Genomic DNA, 16,126 nt, shown 5'->3' with positions numbered 1-16,126 from the left:
ACTCACTCAGCCTGAGATGATGACACAGTTCTCGGTAAAACACACGGCTGGAAAGACGGTTCCCACGGACGGCTGCTGTTGCTTTTCCCCGGTGACGGTCTCTGTCCCTGCACCTAGTGTAATTTTGGTAGCGATGGGTTCCCACCGGTAACCCACTCCCCGACTTGGATATGGGCTGGAGGAGCCCCTCTTTGCCCGCAGGCGCTGGCCCTGAGAAACTGGTGCCTTGGCGGTGGCGGTGTCTCTCTCCTACGGTTGGACTGTTGCCTTCAATCGGGACTTAGTTGTTGGGAGACCCGGAGGTCCCCTTCACTGACGGATTTGGCAAATTCACGGCGACTCCTAGCCTTGCCGGGATCCAAAAGGCCCCTGTCAATGGTGCTGACTTCTCCTTGTATACCGGTCCGGTACCGCCGGGCCACCACCCGTCCACGGTCCTTTCGGCAACCTCCGATCAGCCTCTCCTGCAGACGGTCACCACCGTCTGCTAACCTTGCTGTCTCAGTCCGGGGGACACACCCGGACCAACTTCAGGCTTTTCAAACTGTCACTTTCCTTCACTTCAACTCCTCTCACTTGCTCCTCTACCACTTCCAACTCTCTCTCTCTTCAACTTCAACTCTAATCTAATCTGCCTGGTTTTCCCACCTCCAGGACTGTGAACTCCTTGGTGGGCGGAGCCAACCGCCTGGCCCACCCCCTGGTGTGGACATCAGCCCCTGGAGGAAGGCAACAAGGATTTCTGGTGTAGCTTTGGTGTACCTGTCCGAGGTGTAGGGTTTGGTGGTGTCATTACCTGTAACCCCTGGCTTGCCCAGGGCGTCACAATTACCTCCACACAGTTCGATGGTACCCACAACTCACAACCACCCAAATCAGTATGATGAACTTTCAGTCCTCTCAGACAGTATGACCCTCACAAACTTCCAGCATAGAATAATGACCCCCCCACAGTATAATGCCCCACAACCGACCTACATCGAATAATGACTCCCACAGTATGTGTGACGCCCTGGACCAGCCAGGTAGTCACAGTTAGAGCCCCGCACAACACCTGTCCCCTAATAAAGTGTTACCAGCCAACCATAAAAACCCTAGTCACCTCCCTCAGGGCTTGATGGGCACACCAGGGGGCGGAGCCAGGCGGTTGGCCACGCCCACCGAGGAGTTCAGAGAGTCTGAGGTGCGAAAAACGTTAGATGAGTTCAGGAGTGAAGGAGAGTGGAAGCAGGCCTGTGTCCCAGGTCTGCAGCTACCTGACAGGTGCCAGGGTTGGAGCCCGGGCACCTTTGGCTAGGAGGCATACGGAGGCCTCTGCCTGCAGGAGCCAGAAAGACGGCTCAGTGGAACCGTGGTGAACCGGGACAGGGTAGTGGCCCGCCGGTACCGACCTGGGGAACCGACTGGAAACCGGAGTACAAGAGGGGGTACTCAGACCCTGAAGCTAGGTCCAGAAGCTACTGGGGGCTAGCTAAACTGATTGCGGCCAGGACTATAGGTCCTTTCCCACCCAAAGTCCCGACTGAAGACAACCGCCCAACGAGGGGGATAGAAAGCCACCACCACGGCAGAGAGATCCTATGGGCCAGCATCTGCGGGCAAAGGGCTCCTTCGACAATCACAAGCCGGGGAGCGGACTCCTGTATTGCAAGTTCAGGTAGTCCATGAACACTCAAACAGGTGCAGGAGAAAGGCAGAGGCCACCAACCGGGTAGGGGACCAGACTGCAGCCAGCTGCGGGCACCGACCACCATCATCTTGGTTTACCAGAGACTTATGTGTGTTACTAATCGTGAGTACATCAGTGCCCTCTGGCCGCGCACCTCCCTGCACCGCCTAACTACTCCCCCAACGGGTCCCGGGGTCACCATCCCTACCCACGGAGGGGTTAACATCTTGCTGCGCAACATCTGCCCCGGGTGCCTCGTACCTGCAGCGGTGGTGTCCACCTTCACCACAACCCGTGGGTGGCGTCACGAACTTAACCACGGCTCCGGCCATACACCTACGTCCCCTAAACCGCCAGCCCCTTTTAGATCAGAGTGACCACGAGCCCCCGGGTCCGGAGACGCTCGAGCCACCCACCAGCAATCCCGGATCCGAGTGGCTCGGCTGCAGCCGAGCTCGGGGCGGTACATATGCACAGTATGATACTTCAAAGCCCTCCAACACATTATGATGTCCCCCACATAGTATAATCCCCCCATAGTCGCCAAACACAGAATGATGAACTACACAGTATAATCCCACAGTCACCAAATACATAATAATGGACCCACATATTACCCCTCCAAGTGACAAAAAAAAACCGTATCCATATTGCTCTGGTTCAGTCTTTGCTCTGCACACTGAGGCTTCATCTAATGATGTCATTGTGCCTGGTGCACTGAGACACTCAATCGCACAGACTGAATGGGGGAAGACTGAGCTGATGGCTCCCACAAGATCCATTAGTAGACATAAATAAGCTTACATTGATAATGTACAGAAATGTTTTCTAATAAGTTATGTTTGTTTTACTGACGGTTGTATTGTGAAACCAGGCTGGTAAGTTGGCCTACGGTCTCCATGATGTATTCTTGCTGTCTCTGCAGCATGCTGTTGTTCTGCATTGCTTCATGGAGTTGTTCTCCCAGTTCACCAATGAGTTCACCCTGCTTGGAAAGTAACTCATCTACATGAAGTTTCTCAGCTCGCAAGACTTCGATTTCCTCTTGGTGTTTCTCCTCCATCTGCAAAACCTTATTCTCTAGAAAACTGAAAATACAGACATGGAACAGAGAATTAATATATTGTACAGAGATTACTCATTACTAAATGGTAGATGGATGAAGCATGCACAGGTATGTTTTGGAACAGCCATGCCACACAGGTGAAACACTGATCTCATGGCAGAATCGGGCCCAGGAGATGGTTTATTCTTCTGTTAACTAATTCACTATATGGAGGCAGACACCACCATAAAGATATAATAATCATTACAATTTTTATAATAGACTGAAAAACCATCATGTGAAAAGTTTCTTCAGATCCTACAAATAGTGTAGAAATATGTATAAGGCAGTAGACTGTAATTAATGTGAGTATACAGTACAAAGCCTAATAGATTTATTAAGATAGTAGATAAAACGATTAGTTGTTGTCCATCCTAGACTGATCTCAATATGGTATATGATTTAAAGGGGTTGTCCCACTACCAAAGTTCATTTTCATCAATAGATCTTGGAAAATAAGTTCCACAATTAGATGTGTAATATAAAATGTTCCTGTGCTGAGATAATCTTATATACGTGTCCCTGCTATGTACTGTGTAATGGCCGTGTCTGACCATACAAGGACATGGTCTGGTCATGCCCCATCTCCTGGGCTGGGGAGGGGTATACAGTCATTACAGCACAGGATTTCAAATAATTCTTTCTTTGAGTTAAAACATTTTTTTTAAAACAGGCAGGAAAATGTTTTACCTCACAAAAAGAATCAGCTATGATTCTGTGCTGTGCTATCGGTATTCTCTCTTTTGTGTTCTCCCCTGCCCAGAACATGTGGTATGATCAGACCATGTTCCAGATTTGGCGACTATAAGCTGTGTCATCAGCACTCGCCGGCATTGAGGTCCTGCGGAGGCGTACTTTGATCTGCCCTGAGCAGGACAGATCAAAGTATTGTAGTTCGCCTGCATGGGACCTCAATGCCAGCTCGTGTGCATGACATAGGAGGCATCAGGAACCCAGGCTTGTGAAGAAGGAGGCCAAAGATGGCCGAAGGAGGAGGCGCCAAACCCGGAGAACGGAGACACCCATCTGACCGGTCTGCACCACACCGCCCATTAGGTGAGTATTATAAAGTGATTTAATACTTTCTACACAGCGCCTGGGCTCTCATATACAGCATGTTAGAATGTTGTATATAGGAGCCCACTGGTGGTGGCCACAGCTTATATTAGCCAAATCTGGTGACAGGTTCCCTTTAAAAGGCTGTTCCCATGAACAAAGTTTAAGTTTGATTTCAATCAATCAATCTTGGAATAATAATTTCCACAACTGGATGTGTTTAAAAAAATGTTCCTGTGCTGAGATAAGCTTATATATGCGTCCCTGCTTTGTACTGTGTAATGGTCGTGTCTGACCGTACAAGGACATGGTCTGGTGATACCACATCTCCTGGGCTGGGGAGGAGTATACAGACATTACAGCACAGGATTTCAAATAATTATTTCTTTGAGTTAAAACATTTTTTTCAAAACAGGCAGGAAAATGTTTTACCTCACAAAAAGTTTCATCTATGATTCTGTGCTGTGCTATTGGTATTCTCTCTTTTTTGTCCTCCCCTGCCCAGGAGATGTGGTATGATCAGACCATGTCCCTGTACGGTCAGACACGGCCATTACACAGTACATAGCAGGAGCACATACAGTATATAAGATTATCTCAGAATATTTGTAAACGCATCCAGTTGTGGAAATTATTATTCCAAGATCGATTGATTGAAATCAAACTGGAACTTTGTTCATGGGAACAGCCTTTTAAAGGGAACTTGTCACCAAATTTGGTGACTATAAGCCACCACCAGTGGGCTCTTATATACAGCATTCTAACATGCTGTATATAACAGCCCAGGCCGCTGTGTAGAAAGTAAAAATCACTTTTTTAATACTCACCTAAGCGGCGGTGCGGAGCAGACCGGTCGGATGCGTGTCTCCATTCTCCGGGTTCGGCGCCTCCTCTTGCAGCCATTCTCGTTAGAATGCTGTATACAAGAGCCCACTGGTGGTGGCCGCAGCTTATAGGCCCCAAATTTGGTGACAAGTTCCCTTTAAAAGGCTGTTCACATAGGACCCCTTGTTTGAAAGAAGCTTCTGAACTCTCTCACATGTTAGAATACTGTATATAAGAGCCCACTGATGGTGGCTGCAGCTTATAATCGCCAAGTCTGGTGACAGGTTCCCTTTAAACTTTAACATGTTTGTTTTGTCAAAATGGGTTGTCTACTCCTCATTCTTCAGGAGCCCGCCATTCTCCCCCGTCTTAGTGTGGTGCCCCTGACCTGGTCAGGCACCACAGAGTATTGCACCCATGCTGGGGCAGTGCTTTCAGGTAATCTACAAAGGCCAGGATGAGGTCCACACACAAACACATAGTGACCAGGTCTCCCATACCATTAGAAGGGACCCTTGGGTAGCCAGAAGGGGTTAACTTTCAATTTCCATCAAGGGGTGTGCTCAGAGGCTGGTTGCTAGGAAGCAGGGCAGACAGGAGGAGAAGGATGAGCAAGCAGTCTGCAGCAGAGTGTTGAGGAGTGTGGAAGGGAGCAGAGGGTCTCTCATGCTAGCCAGGCCCTGCGGAGTGCAGTAGCTGAAAACAGGGGAGAACGGGTACCTGTGGGTCAGCCTGAAAGACACCCAGAGAAAGGTGGCCGAGTAAGGGGATCACTGGTATTCCAGCACACAAGGGGAGACGGGTCCCCAGAGCAGACAGCTAATCTTCCAAAGCTGCTCAACCTTCAGGTGGGGGTACTTCACTCCCTCACCACCACAACACAGAGTCCGAGCCCAAGCAGCAACCAGGAGGCCCATAAGGCGATAGGGCCAGAAGCCATCCCACCAAGGTCACGCTGCCGGCAGACGGGCCAGAGAGGGGAGCGGGGGTCAGAAACAGCTTCCCTGGAGGAATCCTACCATACTTCATGTAAGGGGTTCTCCCAAACAAAAGGAGTGCAAGGAGGGCGAGTGGACAGATACCCTCAGAACGGCCTTCTGGGATTCCTGGTTCCACCTGGTTATCACAGTGTCGCTCGGGCATCTCACCGTAACCACCAAACAGTGAGTAAACACGTTAAAAGACTCCCTGGATTGTGTTTGAGTTATTCTGCGCCTTGTGGTTCCACCCACTCAAAACGGGCCCTGGGGCCAGCCCTACTCTCGGGGGGGCCACACCATCTAACTGCACCTACCAACAACCCCAGGCATCCCTTAACCTGCAGTGGCGGTCCCCTGACCGCAATACCGAGAGTAGCATCACGAAAATCCTAAAGAGAAGGTTCCCTACCTGTGACCAGACCATCCCACGTGGAGTCCCTGAAGGTAATGCACCGACAGAACACCTGTGGGGCTTCACATCAGCTTCCTGCTTGCTGGGGGCAGTGCGCTCTGATTGATAGTTTGGACCAGTGGCATGGCTGCACCGCTGGCCTGAACTGTGCGCTCTCCCATGCTGGAAAAGAGCCAGCTTTGCCTCTGCAGCATCAGAGGAGCGAAAATGGACTGAAGCTGTGTGATGGATGGCATGGAGCAGGCAGTGGTAGTAATCATGGTTGCAGGGGATGACGGGCCACAGTACAGCCTGTTTTTAACCCCTTGCCTCCCCATCGCCACACCACACATAGGAGAACTCCGTAACCGCTCAGGTAACACCACTCTCTTTCAGCAAATAAAGTCCAGACAAGGTTTCTTCTCTTAAACATGCAAACTTTATTTTTCTTCAACTTCTGCATCACTTCGGTCCGCACTTCACCAGTACCGGTACACTTCCCATAGGGGTTCCTTTCACTCTTTCTTCTCATACACAATTTAGCAGCAGTCTGTATTCCAGGCACCTGGCTTCTGTCTTACACCTCTTGGCCTCTCATTCCTTCACAATACTTCATACAGGCACCGACCAGTTCATTAAGTCCATTGAGCCACTTCACCCCACCCACAGGGGACGCTAACATGTAAGAAGGACTGCAACTGACAGAGCTCTCCCATCCATGCCCAGGCCATCCAGCCATACCCTACTCCTTGAGGGCGCACTGACTGTCAGTTAGTGAGGAAGTCGTTGAGTATCATGAACCAGGTAATACAGACGCCAGACCCCCAACCGTCAGACTAAAACCCTCTTCTTAAGGACGCAGTTCAACAACCCAAATGGATCCCGCATGTCACGGCCTCAGGGGTCAAATTGGGGTAAAAACACTGTTTCTCCACTGGGACTCTACTATCTTTTTCCCGTTGTCTCTCCCTTATATATCCCCTAGTCTCCTCCTCCTACTACTCTCTCCCTGCTCACCCAGGTGCCAGGACAACTGTGGTGCTACACTGCCACCTAGTGGCGGTTTTACACAATACATTTTACATTTTATAATTGTTACACAGCCCATCAGTGTTCCGGCTACAAAGGCAGGGGTGGGCCTAACCCCCTACAGCTGTCTGGATCAAGTGATTTGTCCAGCTTCAGAGCAATGCTTGTGTGCCGCGCCCGTGCCAGCAGCCAGGCTGCTTCTCGGATCCGGATCCGCGGTGGCTCGAGGGGTCTCCGGACCCGGGGGTCGCGCGGCCACTCGATGAAGGAGGGCTATGTACAATGGGATTAGACGCCACCCACGGTGCGTGGTAAGATAGGGTACCACCGCTGTGGTTAGGGACACCCGGTGGCGGTGGTGAGGCAGCAAGATGTTTAACCCCTCTGTGGGTAGGGGTTTTTTGCCCCGGGAGCCCGGTGATGGTGGGGAAGGGGTGCCGTTGGGGAAGAAAGGGTTTCTGCATACTCACTCAGTCCAAGAATTCTGACACCGACAGCTTGTAAACCAGAATTCTGAGCACTGCTGCAAGGAGGGAGCACGCTTGGATCCATGCGTTAGGTGTTGCTTGTTAGCCTGTGACCTTTTCCGTGGCACCTTGTTCACTATTTGGATCCTATAGTCTGGAACTAGTTGGGTTCCGCTCATCCGTATGGCTAATGGACTGAGCTTGCTCTCAGGGTTCACGCTCGGGATTTTCTGGACTGTGTTTGGGAAAGTCCTATCCCATCGGTGTGCTAGTACCCCAATTTTGGAGCGGGTGAGGGATGAATCCTGAAGACTTCACCCCCGTCGGGAAAATTACCAGGCTGCGTGAAGCTACTCCCCGGCCTAGGGTCCACATACCCGTCGTGCCCTGGCCCCTGCCCGGAGATGGCTCAAGGCCGCCGGCTGCCCTCCTCGGCAGATCCGTGCCCCTTGACATGATCCCCTGCGACTGGGGTTCCAGCTCCTACCAGGCCCAGGTCTGCCACCTAGTACTGAGGAGTCCAGCTCTCAACCTGTGACCTCTCTTCTCAAGAGTCACCTCCCAACTCCCCTCTTTTTGACACTTCTCACTTCCCCTTCCAACTCCCCAAGTGGGTGGCCCTATTCCCTTCAGGTCCCCCCAATGGTGTGTCTGGTGGGTGTGGTGCAAGTGTTCCTAGGATTTTGACTGGCTTGGCTGTTAGCAACACCAACAGGCAGGGATCCGTAACCAAGGAGGATGCGGATACTGTGCAGAAGGGCAGATTGCACAATACCCTGTGACGACCTGATAGGCCAGGGCGTCACACTTGCTAGCTGCATAGCAAAGAGATTGTAAACGCTGCATCTAGGAGACCCACCACCTCTGATGCACTGCAGCAGTAGCCAGTAACTGGGGCAATGAGAAGTAAACTATAGAAATAAAAATGAATAAGAAGTAAATTGCAAATTTGCTTGTAAATAAAATAATTTATTTATTTATAAATATTTTACATAATAAATATAATGTTGTGGCCATAGAGTCTTACCTGTTCTTGTCACGTAAGTTACTGATTTCGCGACTCTGTAATAGCAATGCTTTCTCCAGTTTGTTGGTGGAGATGGAGTTTTCAAGTAATTGGATTTCTAGCCTATTAGTCTGGTTAAGGACCTGTCATTTAGACAAACAAACATGTATTATAATTAAATGTAAGCTTTCTATGTACAGAAATGTCTCCTCTTCACAAGTTAAGTCATCATAGATACTAATAAATATCTCTGAAACCAAGGGACCAGGTAATTAATCTTAAATAATCTGTAGAATAAAACACAAAAATTGTCTCTCAAAGGTACAGAGGGCAGAACAATCACTTATGACTCCATAAGGTAAAATCATTTACTCTAGACATCAATCTTTGGGGGAAAACTCACCAACTGGTTTGACTTTGCAGGTTAACATGAACAACTACTGTATATACCATGAAATAGTCATCTGCTTTGTACAAATAATTATTTTTTTAGAAAGGTCCAAGACAGAAAAATGGTTGGTTAATTAATGGATTAGTTTTCAATAGACTTCAATGTTAAAGCATCACTCCAGTGGTCAATTTTATTTTACCGCTTTAGTGGTGCTTTAAATCTAAGTTCCTTGACCCTACCCTAATACCCTCCGGCGTCTTCATGTTCTATCACCATTGCTCCAGTTGGTCTCTGGCAGTTTGTGATCTGCTGGCTGCTCCAGTATTTCATGGAGCAAGCTGGAGGTTACTCTTCAATACAAGTCTATTACAGCAATGTTCTGTCTCTCATAGACTTGTAATGAGAGCTTGTGACGTAACTTCAGACTTCTGGAGAGTCAGAAGTTGCAGTTGTGTCGCCCGGGGACCAGGGGGTACTCAGATCCGGGCCACGGAGTCACTTCTGTGGGTATCACGGTGGCGTGACCCGGTCTGTGATCCCAGGTTCCACAGTAAGAAGGGGATTAGGTAAGGGAGATTGTCCGTGACGCCACCCATGGTGTGCGGTGAGGTAACGGAGCACCGCCGCTGCCGGTTAATGGATCCCGGGTATGGTGGTGGGCAGCAAGTTGGTGATTTCCCTCCACGGGTAGGGTGTTGGTGTCCCGGGACCCTGGTGAGGTGGTACGGGGAGGAGATGGAGACGGTCTACGAGCTGTGCGTCCGGTTGGACCGGGGGATGTTGTTACTCACAGTTCGCTTTGCAAGAAAGTTCACACAGAGTCAGGAATTAACCAGAAACTGCCGGAGTCCGCAGCCTTTGGTATGGAGGGTGTTAGTGTCCCACACACAGTGCAGCAGCTCCTGTTCTTTCCCTGCTGCCAGGTGCCTCTCTCTCCACTCTCTTCCTCTTTCTCCTCAGCCGGGAACGGGGAGTCCACTCCCCTGCAGTGATTCGGGTCACCCTAGGTACCGGCGGGCCACTAGCCTGCCCCAGCTACCTCTGGCCCCTTCCTCACTAACAGCCTGTCCCGGCCCTTTCGGAGCACGCTTCTGTATCAACCTGGGAGCTACGACTCCAGACTCCTCTTCTGTCTGTCTCTCCACACACTCTGCTCCAGCCCCTCCCCTCTGCTCTGTTTTTCTCTTACACTGGGGGATGTGGTTTGTCCTGCTGCACCGGTGTGGGATCAGGTTACCAAGGAAGATTAACTCTTTCTGTGACAACCTGGCTTTGCCAGGGCGTCACACAGTCACAAGGTGGTGCAGTGGAACCAGAGCAGTGTCAGTAAAAGGTGAAGACATGGGAGAGTGAGTATATTACAAGGGGCAGGGATGTTAGATTAAAACACCATTCCAGTGGTGGAAAAGAGCAAAAAAACTGGAGTGATGTTTAAAAAAAAAAAAAAAAAAACGGATTCAGCTGAAATCTGTTATTTAAAAATGGACAAAAGTTGTATTTGCAGAATGTTTTTGATAAATGATTGCTGCTAGATCTGTTCCAATGGATGATTCCTGGACATGTGACCCCAGCCTTATCTACCTAGTCCAGTGATGGTGAACCTATGGCACGCGTGCCACCAGGGGCACGCTGAGTCCATTCTGGTGGCACGCGTGCTGTCGCTCGATTCTGCAGTTTTGATCTGCTAGTGCAGTGGCGCCGGCAGATCAAATCTGTGTTGGAGCGGAGGAGACATTTCTCCTCCGCTCTGACACTCCTCCTCCCCCAGGCTGCAGGTGTGTTGCCTAGGAGACGGAGGAGCGGCGCCGTCTGCTGGCCGCGTGGGAACTGAGGACCCAGCAGCGCGCAGCGGTGGAGCGTGTGCAGGTAAGTTGTGTGTTGAGCTTTTTTTTTTTTATAACTCGTGTGCGGCTGTGCCAAGGTGGGGATGGGGGGGCAGCGCCAGCATGGGGTGGGGGAACGCACTTGGCAGTGTGGGGTGGCGGTGGGGGAACGCACATGCCAGCTTGGGGAGGGGGAACACACATGCCAGCTTGGGGAGGGGGAGGGGGAACGCACATGCCAGCATAGGGTGGGGGAACGCACATGCCAGCATGGGGTGGGGGAGGGGGAACGCACATGCCAGCATGGGGTGGGGACATGCATGCCAGGATGGGGGGGAAACATGCATGCCAGCATGGGGGGGGCATGCATGCCAGGATGGGGAACAATGCATGCCAGGGTGGAGGAAACATGCATGTGAGGATGGAGGAAACATGCATGTGAGGATGGAGGAAACATGCATGTGAGGATGGAGGAAACATGCATACCAGGATGGAGGATACATGCATGCCAGGATGGAGGAAACATGCATGCCAGGATGGAGGAAACATGCATGCCAGGATGGGGAAAACATACATGCCAGGATGGGGAAAACATGCATGCCAGGATGGAGGAAACATGCATGTGAGGATGGAGGAAACATGCCTGTCAGGATGGAGGAAACATGCATGCCAGGATGGAGGAAACATGCCACGATAGGGTACATTTACCAGGAAGGGGTACATTTACCTGGATGGGGGTAAATTAACCAGGATTGGGAACATTTACCAGGATGGAGGACATTTACCAGGAATGGGGTACATGCCATGATGGGGGAACATTTACAAGGATGGGCAATATGTCAGGATGGGGTACTGTCAGGGCCAGGTGGACGGGCAGACCCAGGAGGTGGATCCACTGGGCCGAACTCCTAGATGGTGGTAAGGGGTCCGGTAGCTGGAGCACTACACGTAGCAGGACAGTCCGAGCACACGAGGATAACGGAGAAGTCCCTGGGACCACGGAGTCACTGATGGTGGTCCGGGTGACGGAGCTCAGGTTCGGAAGCCGAGAAGATGTCAGGCGGGGTCCGGAACCTTGGGAGCGAGATGACGGGTCACCGCAGGGATCCGAGATGGTACGGACTGTCAGGATGGCAGATGGACAGCGTTCGGGGTTCGGGATTCGGTCAGGACCGGATGGCGAGGCAGGCTCGACTCTACAAGAGAGATAGGTGAGTATATCACAGAGACACAAGGAGACCTGACTCCTAGCTTAGGAAACACGAAGATCAGGCCCCGCCCCCTTGGACAATAAACCCCTTTATACCCTGTACCTGTTTTGCATCATTTCCTGTTAATGGACGCTGGCCCTTTAAGAAAGGGTCAGTGACCGCGCGCGCGCCCTAATGCGCATGCGCGCGGCCCGGGTGCCAGAAGCCAGGGAAGGAAGCTGAGAGGAGGACGCAGGGGAGCCGGCCAGGACCTGGGAAGCCGTCGGGCGCCGGGATCGGAGACCAGGGGGCCTGGGAAGGACGGGCACCGGAGGCTGGAGAGCGGGGAGCGTGGCAGGTGAGCCGGGGAGCGGAGCTGAGGACCCGGGGAGCGGAGCAGAGGACCCGGGGAGGGGAGCCGAGGACCCGGGGAGCGTGACAGTACCCCCCCCCCCCACGCCCACCTCCCCGCAACCGGGACATGAAGGCATGGATCAGAGGAGTGCCCACGTTCTCCCTGGGCTCCCAGGACCTATCCTCAGGACCATACCCCTCACAGTCCACCAGGAAGAACTGTCGACCCCGTACGGTCTTCATGGCCACGATATCCCTTACCGCATAGATGTCGTCATCGGCAATAGGTGGAGGAGCCGGACTGGCAGCAGCGGAGAAGGGACCAAGGACAACTGGCTTGAGCAGGGAGACGTGGAATGAGTTGGGTATCTTCATCGTGGCCGGGAGCTGTAGCTTGTAGGAGACCTCATTGATCTTGTTGAGGACTTTAAACGGCCCGATGTAGCGAGGACCCAGCTTGTATGATGGTATCTTCAAGCGGACGTACTTGGAAGCAAGCCAGACGAGATCTCCAGGAGAGAAACACGGAGGGTCCAGACGTCTCTTGTCTGCGTGTCGTTTCATCCGTAGGGAAGCACGCCCAAGGGACGCCTTGACAGAGTCCCAAATGGTTGCAAAGTCACGGGCTACAGTATCAGCAGCAGGGACATCCGAAGAAGGGGATACCGGCAATGGGACGGAGGGCTGGAGTCCGTAAACGACATGGAAGGGAGAGCTGGAGGACGACTCACTGATGTGGTGGTTATGGGAGAATTCAGCCCAAGGAAGAAGCGTGGACCAGTCGTCGTGATGGGCGTTGACATAGTGACGTAAAAAAGAGGTCAAGATTTGATTGACCCTCTCCACTTGGCCATTAGACTGAGGATGGTATGCAGATGAAAAGTCCAGAGTCACTCCCAGATGTTTGCAGAGAGCCCTCCAGAAGCGGGAGGTGAACTGAGTTCCTCTGTCGGATACGATGTGTAATGGAAAGCCATGCAAGCGGAAGATGTGATGTATATAGGCATCCGCGAGTTCTTGAGCAGAGGGCAGTCCTGCCATAGGGACGAAATGAGCCATTTTAGAGAACCGATCCACCACGACCCATATGACTGTGTGCCCGGAGGACAATGGCAAGTCCGTAATAAAGTCCATCGCTATGTGTTGCCACGGAACTGAGGGTATCGGCAGAGGCAGAAGACGGCCATATGGCAGGTGTTTGGGCGTCTTGTTCCTGGCACAAGAGGAGCAGGCAGAGACAAAAGCAGCGACGTCCGTGCGAAGGGATGGCCACCAGTAGTGACGTACAATCGCACTCCAAGTTCTCTTCTGACCAGCATGACCGGCTGTTTTCGAGGCATGACCCCAGTGTAACACTTTTTGCCTGTCTGTCTCAGAGACATAGGTCTTCCCGGGCGGTATCTGGGCCAGGGTGACAGGGGCCACCGGAATGATTTTGCTAGGACAGATGATGGGTTGGGTAGTCTCTTCCTCCTGCTCCATGGGCATGAAAGACCTGGACAAGGCATCAGCGCGTACATTCTTGTCCGCGGGTCGGAAATGGAGCTGGAAATCAAACCTGGCAAAGAATAAGGACCACCTGGCTTGCCGTGGGTTAAGTCGCTGAGCAGACCGCAGGTATTCCAGGTTCTTGTGGTCGGTGTAAATGATCACGGGGTACACTGCTCCCTCTAGAAGGTAGCGCCATTCCTCCAGAGCCAGTTTGACTGCCAAGAGCTCTCGGTCACCGATGGTGTAGTTGCATTCAGGCGCTGAGAAGCTCTTGGAGAAGAATCCGCAAGTCACCATCTTCCCGGAGGAGGACTTCTGCATGAGCACTGCTCCGGCTCCTGAGGAGGAGGCATCCACCTCCAGGGTGAACTGGCGGTTTAACTCCGGACGGTGGAGTACAGGAGAGGAGGCAAATGCCCGCTTCAGAGAGCCAAACGCGGCGTCGGCCGCCGGGGACCAGTCCTTTGGATTAGCCTCCTTCTTGGTCAAGGCGGAGAGAGGAGCAGTCAGAGCAGAGAAGTGAGGGATGAACTGGCGGTAGTAGTTGGCGAATCCCAGGAAGCGTTGGATTGCCTTCAGTCCAGAAGGAGGAGGCCAGTTGAGAATGGAGGAGACCTTCTTTGGATCCATCTGCAGTCCGGTATCGGAGATGATGTAACCCAGAAAGGGGAGAGAAGACTGCTCAAAGACACACTTCTCGTACTTGGCGTACAGGCGATTCTCTCTCAGTCTTTGTAGAACCAGTTGTACGTTCTCTCTGTGGGTCTGGAGGTCCGGTGAGAAGACAAGGATGTCATCCAGATACACTACTACACAGACGTAAAGAAGGTCCCGGAAAACGTCGTTCACCAGTTCTTGAAAGACGGCTGGGGCGTTACACAGGCCGAAGGGCATCACGCAGTATTCATAGTGCCCATCGTCCCCAGAGCGGATGCGGACCAGATTGTAGGCACCCCGAAGATCCAGCTTGGTGAACACACGAGCTCCTCTAAGCCGGTCAAACAATTCGGGGATGAGCGGCAGAGGGTACTTGTTTTTAACGGTGATTTGATTCAAACCCCGGTAGTCTATGCATGTGCGTAAGTCGCCCTCTTTCTTCTTGACGAAGAAGAAACCTGCTCCAGCAGGAGAGGAGGATCTCCGAATGAATCCCCTTGCCAGGCTCTCTGTGATGTAAGTAGACATGGCCCTTGTTTCGGCTGGAGACAATGGATATATCCGTCCTCGAGGTGGTGTTGTTCCAGGGAGCAGGTCGATGGCACAATCGTAAGGACGATGTGGCGGAAGTACCTCGGATTCCTTTTTATCAAAGACGTCTGCAAAGGACCAATAGGCCGAGGGCAGCCCCGGTAGGTTCTCTGGAACCGGAGGTCGTCGGATGGGTTGTATAGTCTTCAGGCACTTCTCATGGCACGAAGAGCCCCATCGGGTGATTTCGCCAGTGCCCCAGCTGACTGACGGTTCGTGTGTCCGTAACCAGGGAAGTCCCAGCAGGATCTGATGGGACATGTGTGGGAGGACGTAGAAAGCGATGTTCTCGGTGTGCAGGGCACCGATACGCAGTTCCACCGGCTTGGTGATCCAGGAGATGGTGTCAGAGAGGGGTCTCCCATCCACAGAGGCAATCACGAGGGGCTTGTCGAGTGGAGTAACAGGCACCTGGTACTTGTCCACCGTGGCCTGCTGGATGAAATTGCCTGCTGCCCCGGAATCGAGGTATGCCTCAGCAGTGAACCGCGTCTCTCCCGTTGTCACTTGCACAGTCCACGTAACCGGGTCTGAGAGAGTCCCAGCACCTAGGGTGGCCTCTCCTACCAACCCTAGGCTTTGGAGTTTCCCGGCCTCTCTGGACAGGAGCCTAGCAGGTGTGTGTCCTCTCCGCAGTAAAAGCAGAGGCCCTTGGCGAGCCGCTCAGCTCGACGTAGTTCAGACTGCCGCACTCTGTCGATCTGCATGGGCTCGTGAATGGGAAGCCCAGCTGTCGATGACTGAAGTACAGCGGGCTTCTGCGGAGGAGATGAATGCCGTACCGGACGTCTCTCACGGGACACTTCCTTGGATCGCTCCTGAAAACGAATGTCCACTCGAGTCGCTAGGGCGATCAGGGCATCCAGGGTGGTCGGTACGTCACGACCCGCCAGCTCGTCTTTAATTCGCCCCGAGAGTCCTTCCCAGAAGGCGGCGGTTAGGGCCTCGTTGTTCCACCCGAGTTCCGAAGCCAAGGTGCGAAACCGGATGGCGTATTGGCCCACCGTCAGAGTCCCCTGACGTAACCGGAGAAGAGACGAAGCGGACGCGGAGGCGCGTCCGGGCTCATCAAAGGTGCCACGGAATGCCTGCAGGAACTCC

The 16,126-nt window shown here is 52.4% G+C and overlaps 1 protein-coding gene across 1 annotated transcript in view; it reads right to left on the bottom strand.

Annotated features, from left to right (window-relative positions):
* The window catches only part of LOC142290132 (angiopoietin-2-like), a 215,011-nt gene that overhangs the window by 102,731 nt on the left and 96,154 nt on the right, over positions 1 to 16,126 (bottom strand). Inside the window, exons 3-4 of the mRNA XM_075334067.1 lie at positions 8,550 to 8,671; positions 2,525 to 2,757 (exon numbers count right to left, since the gene is read on the bottom strand). Of these exons, the coding sequence (XP_075190182.1) occupies positions 2,525 to 2,757; positions 8,550 to 8,671 (355 nt within the window). The remainder of the gene's footprint in view (positions 1 to 2,524; positions 2,758 to 8,549; positions 8,672 to 16,126) is intronic.

Source organism: Anomaloglossus baeobatrachus, chromosome 2 (genome assembly GCF_048569485.1).
Source record: "Anomaloglossus baeobatrachus isolate aAnoBae1 chromosome 2, aAnoBae1.hap1, whole genome shotgun sequence".
NCBI classification, from domain to species: Eukaryota; Metazoa; Chordata; class Amphibia; order Anura; family Aromobatidae; genus Anomaloglossus; species Anomaloglossus baeobatrachus.
Note: the sequence above shows the minus strand (reverse complement) of the source record. Positions and strands in the feature narration are given on the sequence as shown.